This window comes from Phalaenopsis equestris, unplaced genomic scaffold (assembly GCF_001263595.1).
Source record: "Phalaenopsis equestris unplaced genomic scaffold, ASM126359v1 Scaffold000428, whole genome shotgun sequence".
Lineage (NCBI taxonomy): Eukaryota > Viridiplantae > Streptophyta > Magnoliopsida > Asparagales > Orchidaceae > Phalaenopsis > Phalaenopsis equestris.
In genome coordinates this window covers 5,060,117-5,080,530 of record NW_018164869.1, presented here as the reverse complement: position 1 = coordinate 5,080,530, position 20,414 = coordinate 5,060,117, and the positions used below count along the sequence as shown (strand labels likewise).

The window sequence follows — 20,414 nt, the reverse complement described above, 5'->3', positions numbered from 1 at the left end:
CACAGGTCATACCTGCAATACTACTGTTTACTATTTACTGCGTTTCGTAGCATGTTCCCTTTTATAATTCATGATGGTTTTATAGACTTGCAGGGGACTTTTAGGTTAGAGGACAGTAAGAAACCTGATTTAGAAAGTACCCCATAGCGAGTCACCAACCTAATAACTGATTATTTATACATACCACAACCCAAAACTTATCTTTCCAAGAAGCGGAGAGTGGAAGCAAGCGGATGGGGAGCGGAGATCGAGACCACGACAGCGAGGTGTAGGATATCTCTTTAGAGTTAAGATCCAATCGTAGGATAGTTGGGAAGTCACCAAGGTTCCCCCGGATCTGTGAGATCCCCTACCTTTCACTTCATTGACTCATGAAAATAACTCTTCCTCTTTTAAATCATTCCCCTTTGATTTCCTCTTATTTAACCTTGAAAACTTAAAATTTGCAGTCTTGCAGGCAAAACCATTGATCTTAATCGAGAGTCTTTTTAAATGATTTCGGTCATTTAAAATATAATTATCTATAGAGGTCTACCTCTATAAGGAACTTGAGAACCCAACTTAATATAAATCCTATTTAATCTCCCGTAATAAATAGGGGAACTTGTCAACTTATAAAAGGTTTTCGCAGATCAAACGAATGTCACAAATCTTTTAGCTTAGGTAGTTAAGTCTACCAACAAGTTGTATGCATATCCTTCGAGATAGTGTCCTACTTGTGGTATCGCGCTCAGTCATCTAAACTATCAAATATGTGAGGTCCATGCGATCTCACTTTTCAAAATTAAAATATTATTTTCTAAATTATAATCACATATACATATATATCTATTAAATTAAATTCAAACGACCCTCAAGAAACAGCCGACAGTTAGTTCTAAGAATCTGAGTCGATATAATGATAAGAGAAATATTAAATGAGATTGATCATATATGGTAAATGTGGCGTTTATTTAAAAAACTTTAAACTTTTTTTAGTTATAAATATCCCTCGGCTCTTTGAGACCTTCTAAGCTATTCATTTTCCCTTGTTTGCAACTAGCAATTGAAGGGTGTTTTCACATTATTTAGTTGGAAATTTTCACAAATTTTAGTTTATCAGAACATCAAACCAGCTTTAAAAGTATATTTTAAACACAATCAAATTACCATATTTCAGGCTGCAAGGAAAATAGCATTTATGTCCTATGCCCCAAAATAAGTAACACTCTTGTGCAATGAGTAGCACCTATTGCTTCAGCCATCCTGATTATTTGATGCTAATCAAATCCAATATTACAAAAAGAAAAAGCTTATGGATACACGAAATCATAATTTTAAGCTATGCCATCATCTTTGGTTTAGTTAAATCAGTTTTTTTTTAAAAGTTGAGGGCCAAATCACAAATTTGCGTGCACATACTTTCATTGAGCATCAAATCTTAAAGAAATACCAAGGCCCTAAACAAAAAAAACAAGACTGATGAGAGTTCAATAAGCCATCAAAAGAGTAAAAGCATTACCCTGGAACCACCGGATATCTTGCATTTCCCCAATCATTCTTAATGATATGAAGGTCAGTATGGCATATCCCACAATACAATATCTTTAAGGTAACATCCTCCTCTCCATTTTCCCTGCATAACAATCAAATTAAGTCAGCCATTATTCAGCAAACACACGAGTATATAATAACTAGAAGGTTTCCCCTTTGGGCGGCAACCAGAAAAGGAGGAAGAAGTGGCAAAACAGGGAAAACAGAAAAAATTATCGTTACTTTCCAACAGGCCAGTTCAGCCTCCTGCTGGACTGAAATACTCCAGGGCCGAACCAATCAGCCAGTTCAGCCATTCCCCCACACCCTATTGATCGGTTCTACCCATTCCCCGAGCCCCACATCAGTGTGAACCCGTGCAAAGTCAAGTTAGTGCCTGATAATTCCAATTTTTGGAAACTATTTGAGATTAGAAGCTTTACAATTAGGAATATCAAAAGAATTTGTGTAATAGTAATGATCATTTTCATGCACTTGCCCGTATTGAATACAATAAATTTTATTTCTGTAAGTCATGCCTTGTATGAAACTAACAATTTCCATATCAAGCATACAATACCTATTAAAAACTTGCTCATTAAATATATAAAAATTGTATACTTACATGAAGTAATGTGCATGTCAGAATAAAACCACTTTGATGATGGTTAGTCGGATTAAAAGATCCTCGAAGAAATTATTAGAGTTGCTCGAGATTGGGGCCTACCATTTATAATGTCAATTTGTCATAATAAACTACACATACAGTTTATCAAACAGATAATCATGAGCATAATGATGCCGTGATTTTTGTTTAAACATATGAGACTCTTTTATTATTACACCAACATTTTAAGCCTGTTGCTATAATGTCCTTTATTACTTATTATAACATAATAAATCATATATTCTATTATTCATGATGCCTGCCTCATTGTATTGTCATTTTTTTTAATAATTAACATTTATTTGCTGATTTTAGATCATCAACCTCATTTATTATAGATTTGATTATGTTGTTATTTCTTCCAGTCAATTTTCTCTTTATTATTGTTTTGTTACTTTGATGTACCCTTGTTAAGGATTCTACTGATGAAATGAAATATTATCTACCTTCAATTGCTTAATTTTATTGTTATCATTTATTATTGTAAAGAAACTTTCTTTTGTGAGTTAAAAATAGATTTTAATCAACCTTGGCTCTTGAAACTTTTTTCAAAAGTTAAGATCAATCCCTTCATCCTTTTTTAAACCGCCAGCACCTACCACCTTCCAAACATGGAGTGATAAAATAAATATCACAAGAACTGTGTCTAAGTTGCATTACAAGCCCTACAAATTAAAGACTAAAGCCGAGTGGAAGCTAAGAACTTATAATCATACTCTCACGAAGTTTATTAACACACGCGCTATAAAATAATCTCATCATCATCTCTCCATGTACCAATGTGCCACCGAATAAAAGAAGCTTCGAACTATTAAAACTGCAATCTAACAACAAACACCACACCATTATACCAGGTTTCATCTCCATATTGATTTCAAGCAATCAAATACTCCACAAAAATAAACAACAATGAACAAATAAATAGTTGAAAAAAAACCAAAAAAAAAAAAAAAAAACAGCGCGATAAAGTTGCTTCCATTGTTGAATCTAATAGATGTTTACCAACAAGTAGCATTTCACTTAAGTAAGATTTAGTAAATTCTATAAATCTGAATTTTTTAAATTCTATGTAGATTTAGTCCTGAAGATTCTTTCGAATAACAGTAGCTAATCCAATTATATTCAGAAAGATTGTTTGGCTAATTGTTTCAAGATTTAAGGATTCATATGAATGTGCATCACATTATACTCACTTTACTTATAATAACCTTAGTTAAACTAATTTAATCATATATAATATAATTAAATACCTTAACTAATAATTAATTAGTAATATATTAAGCTAATTACATTTTCTTATCTTTTAATTTTTAACAAATTAAATCAAAAAGAAAAATAATATCATTTAATATAATAATTTTTTTATTAGCTAGTAAGATTAAATTAATAGTTTTATCAACACGCATACATTATCTATTTGGATATTAATAACTTTAAATAATAAAAAAATTATCAATTTTATTTTTGTTAATTAAAGTATAATTATTTGAAATTAATATCTTATAATTAATACACTAAGTAATATTTTATAAATTAATTAAATTTAATAATTTTAAGTGATCAAATTAAATCACAAATAAATTTATTTTAATTAAATTAAGAGCTTCTTAATTGATAAAGATTAATCAACAAGATTAATTTAATTTAAATTTAATATTTTTTATTTAAATATTTTAATTAATTTATTATGAATAACAAGAAACCCTCATCTTTAACCCCCAATGCTCGTGCCCTATACCTAAAACCCTCGCCAAGAAGGAAGCCAAAAACTCACAACAGGTGCACATAGACAACAACAATAGCAAATGAGAAGGCGCATCAGCAAGAGCAACAACATGAAAAGAAGAATAGGGGTTTGTAAGACTAATAAGTTTATTAAATCCTAAAAATGCTAGGATTTACATAATTCAGGATTTGAGCCAAAATAGACAAGAAACAAGATTTAGAGGTTGTTTAGCTGCACATTAGAGTACAAGCAGAATTTAATGAATCCTTTAAAATTACATTTATCAATTCCTAAGAAAATTAAAATATGACAAATATTTCGCAAGACAAGAGCAAAATTCAATTAAATCTTTATGAACTATTTGACTACACATTTCAAGTTTAAGTAGGTTGGATCAAATAAAATTTTGATAATAAATATTGATGATGAAATTAAAACACGTTAATTGGTAAGTTATTAAACTAATGTAATACAAAATATTGCTAAAATTACTAAATTTAATAACTTTACTATAATCAAGTTTAATTACAAATACTATTTGTTAAATCCAAAAATGTCCTTCGTGACACACCCAATGAATAAAACATTGGTCGGATGAATAGAATAAGAGAATAAATGAGAAAAAATAAGTCACAAATAACATTGATTCTCTGGAAATAGATCCAGTAGTCCTTTTCTATAAGAACGAACCTCCTATTTTTAAGTCATAAGAAGAAGTCCGATAAATTACATTATTGTTCCTCGTTCAATAAAAACGTTATAATTATTTATGAGTCATTATATTTTTACATATTTATAACCAAGTTTGGCATATTTTGACCATGCAACCGCTGATGGCGTCGTTTCGTATCTATAACTACTCTAGGCATCGTTTCGTATTTATACCTATCAGATCTAGTCATGTGGTATTCATTTGATCGACCAATAAATAATTCACCCGACTGAACTATTTTCGACCTCCTTCTGAGGGGATCCAATAGTAAAAACTCATTTTCCTTTAAAAGTATTATTCTATCAGACACAAGGCACATTAGCGTAACTTGACAAGCAGCCTACCTTTGGTCGATGAATATATATAGAATGGATCCCCATCAGGCGATTGTTACTCTTGTGAATGTCCATTAAGTCGTTTGGTGCGTGATGTTTTTTGGTTCGATTGGACTAATGCTCAATCAGCCGAGAATTCACTTCTCTCTTTGTGTGATTCGTTGGATCTCCTTAAGATTCATGCAGCCGCATTTTTATGTACACTACTAATTAAATATTTATTTTTTTTCTAAAATAGCATCAAATTAATTATTAATTAATAATTTATAAATTAAGTAAACATAACTTTTTTCTTAGTAAAATTCAATTAGAAATAATAGAAATCTATATAAGTTACCATTTTTTTAATAAATATTAATTAATAGAATTAATTAAAGATTAATTAACATCTCTCTTTCAGTTAATACATATTAATATTCATAATTCAAAAATAATGATAATTGTGGATGGCATGGTGGCCCCGAGGTTGTGTATTTATTCCCGCACAGAAAAGTCTCATGTTGTGAAAGTCGAAGAAATATTCCCTCAGTACTACGCACCTTAAGCTACATGCGTAACCAATAAATTGTCGTCATGTGTAAACTCTGGCCCCACCTCTTAAAGCAAATAAAATTAAAATAAATATTTATTTAAATCGTATTTGCGACCTGGCCCGAGCGAAAACCCGAACCCGCCTGCCTTTTCATTTTCTCCGAACTACTTCGTTTTCTACGCACTATTACGAGTTTAGGGCTTAGTCTTCCTCGGCGAAACCCTCCGGCGAAGCGGATCCTCCGGCGAAACCCTCCGGCGCAAGCGAAGGTCACCATGGCGTCCAGTCGTTCGTTAAAATCACGGTATGCACCTAAATCAGATAATGAAATGAGAGTAACACATCATTAATACAACAATAGCACAACAATACAACATCAATAGCATAACACACTAGTAATATACCAGTAATGCATCAAAAATACAACAATATCACATCAATATCACACAAGTAACACATCATAGATTTGAATCATTAGCACAGAAAAAAACCCTACTCAATAACTACATAAAACCAAATTCGGTGGACTCATAGATATCTCCATGACATAGTTTTGATGCTTTATTCTTATATTATTCGTGTTTTATTCATCTGTTTTTTTCCTGTGGTTTAACTGTGTTACAGGTGTGTTACTCATGTGTTATTTTCATGTTATTCATGTATTATTGATGTTATATGTTTTTGTTTAGGCTGATTGTTAATTAATGACATAGGTTTGATGTGTTATTCTTGTATTATTCGTGTATTATTCATGTATTATTTTCCTGTGTTTTAAATGTGTTACTCATGCGTTATTTTCGTGTTATTCATGTATTATTGATGTGTTTAGGGTGATTATTAATTAATGACATAGGTTTGATGTGTTATTCTTGTATTATTCATGTATTACTCTACTGTGTTTTAATTGTGTTACTAGTGTGTTACTCATGTGTTATTTTCGTGTTATTCATGTATTATTGATGTGTTTATGGTGATTATTAATTAAGTGTGCTTCATGTGCTACTTCTGTATTACTGGTGCGTAATTAGTTATGCTTTTGTATTATCCATGCTTCTGTGTAGGGTTATTATTGTGTTATGCCGGTGTGTTACTCATGTATTATTCCCGTTTTTTTCATGTACTTTTGCAGCGCTTCTGTTAACGGTGATTGTTAATTTAGAGTAACACATCAATTTTCTGTGTTATTCTTGTGATTGTTATTCTAATAATGTGTTATTATTTCTTTAATTTGCAGGATCATGAGTGCAAGGAATTTCAACTGTAGATGTCGTCCATCTGCAGTGAGAGGTGCCTTGGATGCAATTCGAGATCTGCTTTCAGAGGAGACCATTAATAATTTAAAGGAAATTAAGGTCTTCAATTTCTTTGACATGTCCCTATATCCTCAGGACAATGTCATGACTTTACATATTCTGAGATGTTGGGATAATGAGAGGAGTGTCTTCAAAATGGGTGGAAAGGATGTTAAGTTACATGCTGATTACGTGGCTTTGTTGATAGGGACCGAACAGAAGAGAGTGTTTCATGGAAAAAAGGACCCCTATCAAATGTGGATGTCACACAAATAAAGAACCAGCTAACAAACTTTTTTGCAGAAAGAGCTTCCACCCCACCTTTTGAGCAGTTATACTTGAAATTCATACTAACTAATTTATTTTTTTCCTTCAAGCAATTTTCATGTGCCTGCAGAGCTAGCTTCTTTTGCTGTAAATGTACAAGTTTTTCCGTCATTTAATTATTCTGCTGTCATATGTGATATGATCATCGATCAAGTGAGAATCGCCTCCATTAAATTAAGGCAGAATAAGTTGATTGGCTATATTCAAGGATTTGTATTTCTTTTAACGGTAATTATTTGTTCTTTACATTGAAACATTACTCTTCTGATTTTTTTTTGTATTAACTTTTGCATGCATGTTGATGGTGTCAAACATCCTCAGCTTTGGTTTTACGAGCACACCTCTCTTTTAACTCGTGCTGCACATGACGCTAGACCTCGCAATCTGAGGTGGTCAACCAATCATGAGTTGAGTGCTGAGAAGATTCATGAAGCTTTTAAGAGATTTGATCACGTAAATCATTTAATTTTTATTACAGTTTATTGGCACATCTGTTTAATAGCTTTTTAAGAATGCTTGCAACGATTTTGACGAATATATTTTTATTGTAGGTTAATGACGGATTCTTAGATTTGAGGGAAGATGAAGTACAACTGCTTGAAAATCCAGAGCAGGGACCACCGATTCTTGCAAGTCAACTTCCACAACACGAAACTACTGCAAAACCATCTTCACCCAAATCGTATGCCAAGGATACAATTATTTCTAGTGATATAACCCCAGTACCTGGACATACGACGGAGAGGGTTGATTTCGGGGTACTATATGAGATGTTAAAATCTCAGGAACAAATAAACTTAAATATACAAGATACTGTGACTGGTATGAGTACACAGATGAATACTCTGGTAAAAGCATTGTCCGCCCTGACAGGTCTGATGCATAGATTATTTGAAACCAAGCCTGACAATGTCGTTAAGAAAACAATATCCGATACAAGTAAGAAGACCAGCAACAGTGCACATCAGCAAAAGAGGAAAGTGGACCCCCTGAATCTCAATACCAGTTCAAGAGAAGACGTAGAAAAAACGATGATGTGGATATTGTTGCTCCTGTAAATATAGATGTTCCCAAAAAAACAATAAGACATGCACAAGACACAGATCTTGCAAAGAATATTGTGCATCCAGTTGATCCTGTAAATACAGATGTTCTCGGACAGGCCCAAGTCGTCGCCGAACCAATAAGAGAAGCACAATATGCAGATTTGGGTGATGAGACAATTCATGAAGACCCTTAAGAAGTAGAACGAGTAATAAAGGGTGTTCTTGAATCTCTGGCCCATTCGGTTAGTACGTCATTCTAATTTGTACTATATGATATACATTTCTACTTTATTTTTTCTAACAATATTTTTTTTAGACGCGTCTTTTAACTTCTGCTGTAAATACTGATTCAAAAAAGAGTGATTCCCAAAAGGTTCAAGTATCAGATGAAATTGTACATACTGAATTCAAATTAGATGAAGAAAGCTTAGATCCACCTGAGTATCAATAAATTTCGAGTCAAAGCCACAGTTCTAATGCCGACGAATATGCTATAGTTATAAGAAAAAAAAATATAGCTAAGTGCTTTGAAGCATATCTTATATATTCTTATTTTGTGTTATCCATAAAATGTTTTATTTTGCAGCTACATCCTCCGGCTTCAACTATTGAGTATCCTGGTAGGTCATTGATACAAACTGAAATGTAGGAAGAAATAGACCAGTGTCTATCCAAATACACTGGAAGGTAAGTAAATGTCCAACACTCTTTTAATGTTTCGCAGTTTTGTTGTATTTAATTAAAAGAAACTCTCTTTCTTATCAATGTAGCGACGTTATCATTAACAGAGACCATATTTTGATTTATCAATCGGCACTCGAAGACATAATATTAAATAAATGGCTTGCAGACGAACATGTTGATATATTTGTTGTCATGCTGCGCGAAAGAACTTTAAGGAGACCAGAGTTGTACTGGTCTTACCTGTATGTTTCACCAATGTATGGGGTATGTTCAACAAGTTATATTTATTCATACAAGTTTAAATCATATACTCCCTACACATTTAAAGTAATATTTTTATGTATATGCATACGACATATGGTAGCAAACCCTATGTGAAGCATATCACGAACGAGGCCATAAAAGATGTAAAAGTCATTTTCTTTCCAATCATTCATAATCAGCATTGGATCTTGTTGGTTCTCGATCTCAAGTTGAGAAAATGGCGAATATACAACTCACTACCTAACCAGATACATAAGACTGACGCTACGGAAGTTGTAAGTATATTCAACCCAATTAAAAGTAACACAATAGCATTTGAAGAATAACACAATAACGCTTCAACCATGCAGGTGAATATATTTGCTAGAGATGTCGCTGATTTATTTACAGCCAAAATCAATAAATGGTTTATATCGATTACAAAGTATGTACACACACAAAGGAATAGTGTTGACTGCGGTATATTCGTCTGCAAGTACATGAAAACTTTAGTGTAGGTCGAAGAAGTCGACTGGAGTGCACATATGAATTGGCAGGATCATATGGAGCGATTTAGAGCAAAATTTGTTTATGGCATTTGCATACATTCGAGGACTTCTGAGTAAATTTGTATATTTTTACTTTGCATATTTTGTATAGGTTACTGTATATGTAATAACTTCATGGTTACTGTATATCGAATATTTGTATATGTTACTGGCAAAATGTTTATATCTTGGTGAATGTTGGTATTTTTAGGTTACTGTATATCGAATATTTGTAGAGGTTACTGTTTATATCTTGGCAAAATGTTTATAGGTTACTGTTAGTATTTTTTGTATAACACTTGAGTAACATGCTGATCAACTATCTTAGTAACATGTCATTTACATGTCGTTTACACGCTAAATAACACGAGAGTAACACGTAGATAACACGTAAGTAACACGAGAGTAACATATTTGTGTGTGTACATACTTTGTAGATAACACGTAAGTAACACGAGAGTAACACGAGAGTAACACGTAAATAACACGAGTGTAACACGTAGATAACACCTTGAGTAACACTAAGATAACATGTAAGCAACACTGGAGTAACGCATATGTTACACCCTGAGTAACACGAGAGTAACATGTAAATAACATGAGTGTAACACGTAGATAACACCCTGAGTAACATGAGAGTATTACTAAGATAACACGTAAGTAACACGAGAGTAACACATATTTTACACCCTGAGTAACACGAGAGTAACATGTAAATAACACCAGTGTAAAACGTATATAACACCCTGAGTAACACGAGAGTAACACGTAGATAACACGTAAGTAACACGAGAGTAACACATATGTTACACCTTGAGTAACACAAGATTGAGTAACACAAGAATTTGAGTAACACAAGAATAACATATAAATAACACGAGTGTAACACGTAGATAACACCCTGAGTCAATAAATATAATAATATTACCTATCCTATTGAATTTATCATCTAAAATTTACCTCAAATAGTTTAAAAATTTATCGCAAAAATTTGATCGTCTGAATAACACGAGGAAATTTGGAGTAACACAGATTAATTGGTGGTAACACGGTGTAGTAACACGTCAGAATACGCCTGGTAACACAGAGTAACTCCGATTAATCAACCGGTAACACGGGGAATATTCGCTGCGAGACAGCGCATTAAGAGGGCAGTAACACAAGTTATTTTCGTGTTATCCTCGTGTTATTTTCGTGCTATTCACGTTTTATTCACATGTTATTTCTCATGTTATTCCCACGTGTTATCCTCGTGTTATTCTCGTGTTATCCTCGTGTTATTCCCGTGTTATTGACGTGTCTCGTGTTATTGACGTGTTATTCTCATGTTATTCCTCATATTATTCTCATGTTATTCCCGTATTATTCTCGTGTTCTTCCCGTGTTATTGACATGTTATTGACGTGTTATTCCTCACGTTATTCTCACGTTATTCCCGTGTTATTCCCGTGTTATTCTCGTGTTTTTCCCGTGTTATTGAAGTGTTATTCCCGTGTTATTCTCGTGTTCTTCCCGTGTTATTCTCGTATTATCTTCGTGTTATTCATGTGTTATTCACGTGTTCTTCTCATGTTATTTCCATGTTTTTCCGATGTTATTCTCATTTTATTCACGTGTTACTCCCATGTTATGTACGTGTTGCTCAAGGTGTTATTGAACGTGTTACTCCCGTTTTATCTACGTGTTACTCACGTGTTATAAAGCGTGCAACGGCTTGTTATTCAGTTTGTTACTGATTGTGTTATTCAACGTGTTACCCGCGTGTTATTAACGTGTTATCTACGTGTTATACAGTTGATATATACGTTTGAACAAGTGTAAGACAAAAATATTTGAACAAAAACATGTTATAAACCACCAATTACTTCTTTCGTAAAAAGTTTACAGATGATACAGTATACCAACTTTTACAATATCAATCAATCTATATTCTCACTTATGGAATCCATCAAAAGTTCAGTGTGCGTTTCACTTAATTGCGGTGCATAGTATTCCTGCAGCAGGAGAGTAATACCAAGTTTAATTGAGTGAACTATTTTATATAAAAGGCAGTGAAATGATACTGAATTTTATCAACATACCTGGGTAAGGCAATCTGTCAAAATTTGCTCGAATGCGTCCACGACTCGACGGCAACTTGCTGCTTCCTGTTTCATTCCTGGATGCAATGGGTCAAATTAGAAGTATGTATTATACATGGAATGGAATGAGGAAATATTAAATTAAAAAATTTATACTTTTAGCTTTCTTATTTTTCTCTCAATATCCTTTTAGCCTAGATGTAGATACTCCTTTCGGCCTTTTTTTAGCAGGGTCGTTCACATTGCATTTTATATTTGTGATTTTCTGCTTCTTTTTTGGTTTTTGTACTTCGATCGTTCTCCCTGTTAGAGTATCCTCAATATCTTCAGATAACTTTTTAAACGTCTCCCACAAACACTCTTCAACTAACTTATTTTCTTGTGCTCTATTAATGAGTTGATATGCAAATTTCTGAGAGCATGAACTGAATATAAGGGAACTTGAATAAACATTATTAAAGTCTGGGTCTTTTAGCTCTCTGCACCCAAATCTGTTATACATGTCCCTTTTAGCATTGAAGGACCACCGCAATAAGAAATATTTCTTCGGAATCACCTTTATTTTTGCAAAACTTAGAACAAATAAAGCATGGGAGCACAATAGCCCCATCATCTCAATTTTTTTGCAACTACATGTAACCTCACAAGTAACATTGTCAACTAACACATTCCAGGGTTGTCTTGTCCCCTCATCATCCAATCTTGATATGTAATATTTAGCCTCACTCTTCACTGATACTTCAGATGTAAGCCCACATAAGTCATTTAATAGCTCTTGTTCAAACATTGAGTAAAGATTCCTTGTATAAAATGAGGCAGCTTGACTCAGCATGGGATAGATTTTAAACATGGGCGTTCTGACGGACTGAACGCATTTGAAATCTTCATTTTTCTTATTACGGCGCTATGATTTCATTATGTTTTCAAAACCGATAAAACAATTCATGAGAGAGCTAGTTGGCTTTGAAACACCATAACAAACATTATTGGTCGACTCACTTCTCTGTGTTGATAAGATTCTCATACTGAATATATCCTTATTAAATGTTGTTGACAATTTATGTCTTATACAATACATTTCATCTAACCAAACATTGTTTTGTAATTCTCCCAACTCAATCATTAAGGACCACGTTTCTTCGAACTCCTCCTCAGAATCACACTTGCTCAAGCATTTATAAAAAATGTCACAGACACTCTTAGCACGCACTCCACAGTGTACTTTAGAAGGCAGTTTCTTGTAGATATGTCATTGACATAATCTATGACGTGTTCGTGGGAGGCATTCGGCAATGGCTCTTGTCATTGCTTGATCCTGATCGGTAAAGATTGTTATGGGATGTTTGTCTCTCATTATTCGAATGAATGATTTGAATAACCACATGAATGATTCAATAGTCTCATCAGAAAAAAATACAACTCCAAACAGTACGTTCTGTCAATGGTGGTTAACCCCCACAAATAGAGCGCAACATAAGTTATATTTATTTAATTTGTAGCTTGTTTGTAGTTTAATTTGTAGCTTGTATCAAATATTATGATATCTCCGAAACAGTCATAATCCAGTCTGCACAATCCATCACTCCAAAATATGTTTGTTAACTTACAAGACTCATCTGTTTGGAAATCTCAAGCAAACATGTTATCCCCAGCTTGCCTCTCCATGAATAATTGTATTAAAGCATTGACATCTCCCTGTTCAATTCTTTTTCTTCTTTCTCTTTGAATGAAATTAAATGCATCTCTCTTAGTGCATTCCAAATTCTCCACATCACCAACCTCCGTGGCAGTGAAATTATATGCATGTGTTTCTCTGATCCCTGAACCTGTCATTGATCTCAACACATCTGCATTCAACTCACTTATCCTTCTGCTGGAACAAAGAAGATGCTTATCACCACTTTCAGCCAAAAGGATGATTGTGATTTTCAATGAATTTCGTCACTGTCCAATTGCCTTCGAGATCAACAAAAAATCGAACTATGGTCTTACAACCAGTCCTCATGTCTGCTTTTTTGAACTTAACTGTGACCATGCTGTTAAGCTCTTTATTGTAGCCAGCTTTTCCATAAATATAATCTTTTGATCCTTGAGTTTCTTGGAGTTCGGCCAGTAGGTAGTATGGTCCTTCCGAACAGTGAATCTCACGTGATGTGCATAGGCACGATAGCTTTCATATGCTTCTTCCTCATTGTGGATAATGCTGCTTAGAAACTTCTCTGCAATTGAATCATTGCAAACGTGTGTTGCCTCGGAGGACTGCATAAAACAATGGTAACGTCAGCATAACACAATAATAACACAATATGCGTAATAAATCAAAGGCAGGAGTAATATCAAAGTAACACCAAAAAACCAGAAGCCTAAAACCATAATAACGCAAAAAAAATTATAATAATATCAAACCACACTGTAGAACAGCACCAAATAACACTACATCAACACCAACGTTTACATGGAGATTAAACTAAACCCTATACCACCTAAACAGTACTAAATCAAAGGCAAGAAATAATATTAATATCAGAGTAACACTAGAATAACACAGCAGTAACACGAAGACTCACTTGATCTTGATCTTCAAAGTTCAGACTAAATGATGGCATCTCAACGTTCATGGAGACTTCCGGCATCTCAACGTTCATGAAGAATTCGACTTCCGGCAACTCAACGTCCATGGAGAATTCCAACAATATCTAGCTATGGCGGAGCTGTGAACGGAGCTGTGAACAAACCAGTGAAATATTTCTTCACCCTGTGAATATAACAGCTTGTAGGCGCAAAATAATTTTATGCTGGCGGGAAATTTTTCAGGATTCGGGTTTAGGGTCTGGCCGGGTCGCGAATAGTGATGGAATAGGTGGGGCCGAAGTTTACAACTAGCGGCAATATATTGGATACGCACGTAGCTTAACATGTGTAGTACTAATGGAATAATTCTTCGTGAAAGTCAGTGACCAGAGCTAGCAAGTGCAGGAATTGAAGGAACATGCGCTGTGCCGTTGTGCAAAGGAAATAAGATCTGGACAAACAATGAGAGAAGGTGGTCCATGTCTTTACCCCGGCCTCCCCTTTGCCGCATTCGGTTTATCCAAATCCGGGAGATCCCCCAAACCAGCCAGAATTAGAAAATCCAAAATTTAAAGCAAAACGGAAAAGAAACAAGATTTAAGATCATGGAGGATTTAGGTTAACCCCTACTACGAAACATCACCTTATCAATTTGTAGGATATAAAATTAATCGTTTAAGAGGATTTCCGCAAAATCCTGCCAAAATCCTAGTAAATCCTGCTACGAAACATCCCCTAAAACCCGATCAATTAGAGCAGAAATCGCGACGACCAGAGGCAAACCCACCAAAAAAAAAAAGTAGAGCGCAGAAGAAATAGAAATTAGTAGAGCGCAGAAGAAATAGAAATTTACTTAGTAGATAGAGAAAGAAAACATGCCTAACATGGAAGGTGAAAGGCGAGAGGACACCATCGACATCTCTCGCCGCCCACCCAAAGGCTTTTTGCTCTCTCCCCGGCGAATGGGCTGACAACTCCATCAAAATATCTCTCGTTCTCCGCCAAAATGCTCTCTCTCTCCGACTTACAGAACTGTACCAGCACTAGTTAAACTAACCAATGCAGCATCGCTGTGACATTTATTAGAAAAACGGTCACTGGTCGTACATCTTCATCAATAAAAATGGCTTTTAATGAAACAGTACGCTGAAATCTCTAAATTTAGAGATCTCATAAATATTTAATATTACTAACGTCTTTGGCTGTTTTTGAGTGACGAGAGAGTACGTTGAACTTGCTGAGAGCGAGTTTGTGTCACAAATTAAATGATGGGGGTCACGTGTTTAGGGGGATTCATCCTAATATATTGGAATTGATGGGAGTTAAAATTTGTGAGACTCACTTGATACGTGGCCCTCACTATTGAACCACAAATCCATGCCTAATATTTTTTCGAGAGACGCCATCGAGACTAGAAGGAATGGTGGCGACGGCAATTTAAGGGAAATAGAAAGTAGGATTTTTTGTGTGATGTGGTGCAAATGCAGCCACGTGTGTTACATTTGGCCCATCTCATAAACACCACCTTCAATAAGTTTCACTATTCCACTTCAATAATCCCGCAGAACAACTTCAATAAGTCACCAATAATACCTCAATAATCTTTCAATAATTGTGCGGCGTTATTTTAGGTTATTGGGGAGTTATTGCGAAGTTATTGAAGTGTATATTAGATTTTTTTTTTTTTTGCGATGGTTATTGAAGTGGAACCACAAAAATTATTGGAGTGGTTCATCGTATCTATAAGGTGAGTCTAGTATAACACACGTAGCGGCATATTACTAGAATTCGCATGCATAGCTTTGTGGGCACTCTGTATGGAAAAAATTTTCAAGAAAAAAAAAAACTTAGTAATTTTTGTTGGCATTAATTTCAACAGGATCATTTTGACAATTTTATATATACTATTAATTTACAGTTTAATTAATATATTTATTATTTATTCTATCAATTACTGAGAATAAGAAATAAGTTTGAAATCTATAAATAACAAACAAACGGCGACGGTCGTTAGAGGGAGTTCAAATTTTGTAATATTAAATTTCTGAGTGTTAGATCTGTAAATTAGAAGATTTTGTATGTCATGTACGTAAAATCCCCTAATAAAAAATACTAATTTTAAATTAATGAAATATTGGAATTAAATATGTCAATAGATGAATCATAAATGATCTGTCCAGATGCATCTACGAATAATTTATATTTTATTAATGAATTTTAGAAATTTAAATGATGTGAACATTTGAAATTAGATATATAGTACAAATATTAAAATAATTTATATTTATTATTTTTAATTGATATAATTTATAAATAGATGATTAAGATATAAAACAATTAAATGAACCTGGTTTTTTTTATATAGGTTAAAAAATAATTTATATTTATTATTTTGATAAATTCCAAAATCAATAGATGTCGGAGACCTTTAAGCAATAAACGGCACCTGGTTTTTCCGTGCAGCAAGGTGCTTTTTGATGGTAATAAAGAGGAATTAAAATATCATAAGAAATAAATCTTATAGATATATTAATTTATAACATTTGGATTCTATGCAGAGGCCTCCTCAGTGGGATATATTAAAACAATTGATACGGTCAATAATCTTTTTTTATTTTTTTTCATTCGGGGGTGAATGTTCATATGTATTTAAATTCAAATTAAAAATTATTTAAAATTTTGATTTTAGCGAATTGATAGTTAAACTTATTGGTTCGACGAGACAAACACAATGACACTAAAATTAGTTTAATCTGAGCCAAATCAAGTCTTAACCAAATCATTAAATCAAATTTAGAAATTTTGATTGGCTTATTGGAAGTCATATGGATTTCAAATATGACTAGATTACAGTCAAATCAAGTGTCTCAATGAGACAGATTCAATAAACCCAATATCACTTAATTTTGATATAATTGAGACACTAATTTATTCATAATATCTCATCCAACTATTGGAATATCTCTAGATTTTTCGATAGAATAGTTTATATTCTTTCTTTAATTATGGTAGATGTCATCGCTATAGTCTATAAATAGCGTCTCATTACCCTCGTAAGGGAGGGAGGTGCTAATCATGAAGAAAAGGACAACCTACGATAAGAGCTTAAGTTGGGCCAAGAAAAGGAGTTGAATTTTGATGTTGTTTTGGACCGAAGACCTGACAAATGTTTTTTGCTCCTGCAAGCCACAACCATTGACCATCACCTGTCGATCATCGCTTGTTGGTCAACAATGCCCCCCACAGCTCTTTGCAATAAAGCCTCTCGTGGACTCATGATGTGTTATGTGGATTAATGAAGAATTGTGCTGAGTAACGACTAACGTCACATTGTAACAAAACACTTTACGAAGTTGTGCATCATCATAAATATTGTGTAATGATGCACCCAAATATGGTGCAAGGATGCGCCCCAAATATGGTGCAATGGCGCTCCACGAATATGGTGTAACAACACACCCAAAAAGACGGTATAGTGAAGCCTCTAGAGACGGTGTAATGACGCTCCTCGACTACAGTGCAATGATCCACCCGACATGTGATGTAACAGCGTACCCCGCGCACGATGTAATGACACACTCGAAGGCGTGATCATGAATAATGTTGTATCAAGGATCCGACGATAACTCTCTGTAATGAATACTTGCAACTATCATACTCAAAACATGGCGACTTTCTATAGATTCATGGAGTCTCTCCTCGAAACCTATGTGAACAACTATGACTTACGTGACTCATAGCTCATGCGAATCCCAACTTCGACCTCTATGATCTGTGAAAACTATTACAACTCCCAATTATAGCCTCTGTGGCATACAGATGTTATTGCGGCTCTCATCAACGACCTATGTAACTAATTATGACATACTCGACTCACAACTCATGTGGCTCCTAACTCCTGTCTTAGTTGCCTACGAATGTCATAGTGTCTTGCTATTATGTCCTACATGACCAATTAAAACCTTTGCGATCAACAACTCATGCAAACCCCAACTTCGGCCTCCATGGTCTACGATATTATCATAGCTCACTACTATTGTCTATGTGACCAACTACAACCTGTGTGGTCCATAGCTCACGCAACTCTCAATTATGACCTCTATGGCTTACGGACGTTGTCGCGATTCATTAGTACAACCTACAAGACAAGTTGCAGCCTACATGTTTTGTCGCTTACAAAACTCCCAATCCAATCTCTGTGGCCTACGAATGTTATTGCATCTCCAAACTCCTACTTATGTGGTCTACCGGTGTTATTGCAGTTCATCACTACATACTACATGACCAACTACGGCATTTGTGTTTTGTAGTTCATGCAACTCCCAACTCTAACGTTTATGCTCTACAGACGTCGTCGTAACTCACTACTATGGCCTATGTGGTTCATAGCTCACGTAGTTCCCAACTCCGACATCAATGACCTATGAATATTAGTGCACTCATTGATACAACCTATGCAACCAACTGCAGCTTATGTTGTTCGTAGCATACACAACTCCCAACTTCGGCTTTATGTGGCTTATGATGTTATCGCATCTCCAAACTATGACCTTTTATGGCCTACAAACATTATCATAACTCATCATTATGACCTATATGACCAACTATAGCCTACATGGTCCACAACTCATGCAGCTCTCAATTTTGGAATGTGGCATGTGGACGTTATTGCAGCTCGTAAATGTGTTCTACATGACACTATGATTTAGATGACTCACAGCTCATGAAACTACCAATTATAGCCTTTATGGTCGATGGACATTATTACGGCTCACTACTACGATGTAGAAGACCAATTACAACCTACATGATCCACAACTTATGCAACTTTTAACTTCAACCCCATGTGACCTACAGACATTATTGCAACTCACTAATACGACATATGTGGTCAATTATGACCCGCGTGACTCGCATCTCTTGCAGCTTCCTACTCCGACATTTTTGAATTATAGAAGTTATTGCAGCCGCTATTATGACCCACACAACCAAGTAAGGCTAAAGTGACATATAGCTCGCTCAGCTCTCAACTACCGCCTCTATGGCCAACAGACGTTATTGCGGCTCACCACTATGACCTACGTGAGCAACTACGACCTACATGACTTAGAGCTCAAGCATCTTCTAACTCCGGACTCCGCAGTCTACAAAAATTACTGTAGCTCACCATCATGACCTACATGAATAACTACGAACTACGTGACTCATGGCTCATGTAGCTCTCAACTTCATCCTCTGTGATATATGAATGTTATTGCAACTTCTTATTAAGGCTAACATGGACAATTATTATCATTCTGGTGTTCTTTTACAAACATTGTGGCCAAATAATGCTTCTAAAGCCACCACCTATTGAATATGCGTCCAACTTCTACAATGACTTTCAACTAATGCCTCTACAATAAGCTAGAACTATAACAAACTTCTACAATATTTGTGTGAACTGCTGCCTTCATAACAGGCAACTACAGTCTTTGTGCCTCGTTATGGCTATTATTACTAAAATATTATTATACATTAACTTTGCAATTTCATCTTCATTAATTTGAGAGAAGAGTTGGTCAATGTACTCATAAATTCATATTGGATAACTTTGAATGGCTCAGACCCTGTATTTTTTTCTTTTTTCAAGATTTTCTTATGTAAAAATTATAGTGTCTCCTCCAGTAACTTCTCTTTTATGTAAGTGTATGTTTGATGTTGTAGTTTGTTGAGATGTCATTTCTTTACTCTACCATCATAGATCTTTTAGCACTCATCAGTTTGACGTCGTTTATGACAAATGAAGGTGCACTCAACCTTCGACACTGTCGGCACTATTTTTGGTGTGGGGTTTGCCCGTAAGAAGCTGTCGGTCATCGGAATTGAAATCCCGTTGCCTGCTTCGGAAGGACGTTTTTTAAAAAATTTAGTTTTGAAAAAGATGAAGTCAAACTGACCCCATAATTTTCATGGTTTAGATGAAAGAGCGTTTTATCTCAAATCATGTATCTATCCCGAAGGATGAACGCAAGAATTGAGAGTGAGGCTCGATCAAATAAACTAAAGAAAGTTATGACATTCGTTTGGTCTGCGAAACCAATGTATTGGCCGACAAGTTCCCCTATTTAATATAAGGAATTAAATAAGGTTTATATT

At 34.6% G+C, this 20,414-nt stretch overlaps 1 protein-coding gene and 1 long non-coding RNA gene across 2 annotated transcripts in view; both read right to left on the bottom strand.

Moving 5' to 3' along the window:
* LOC110027528 (probable mannitol dehydrogenase) overlaps positions 1-15,411 on the bottom strand; it is a 33,950-nt gene extending 18,539 nt beyond the window's left edge. The window contains exons 1-2 of the mRNA XM_020729002.1: positions 15,156-15,411; positions 1,502-1,615 (exon numbers count right to left, since the gene is read on the bottom strand). Coding sequence (XP_020584661.1) covers positions 1,502-1,615; positions 15,156-15,256 — 215 coding nt within the window. The 5' untranslated portion in view covers positions 15,257-15,411. The remainder of the gene's footprint in view (positions 1-1,501; positions 1,616-15,155) is intronic.
* LOC110027529 lies at positions 11,436-12,866 on the bottom strand. The gene is made up of 3 exons (XR_002294343.1): positions 11,862-12,866; positions 11,706-11,782; positions 11,436-11,618 (listed from the first exon to the last, which is right to left on the bottom strand). It is a non-coding gene; the product is annotated as an uncharacterized LOC110027529 (long non-coding RNA).
* Positions 15,412-20,414: the final 5,003 nt, after the last annotated feature.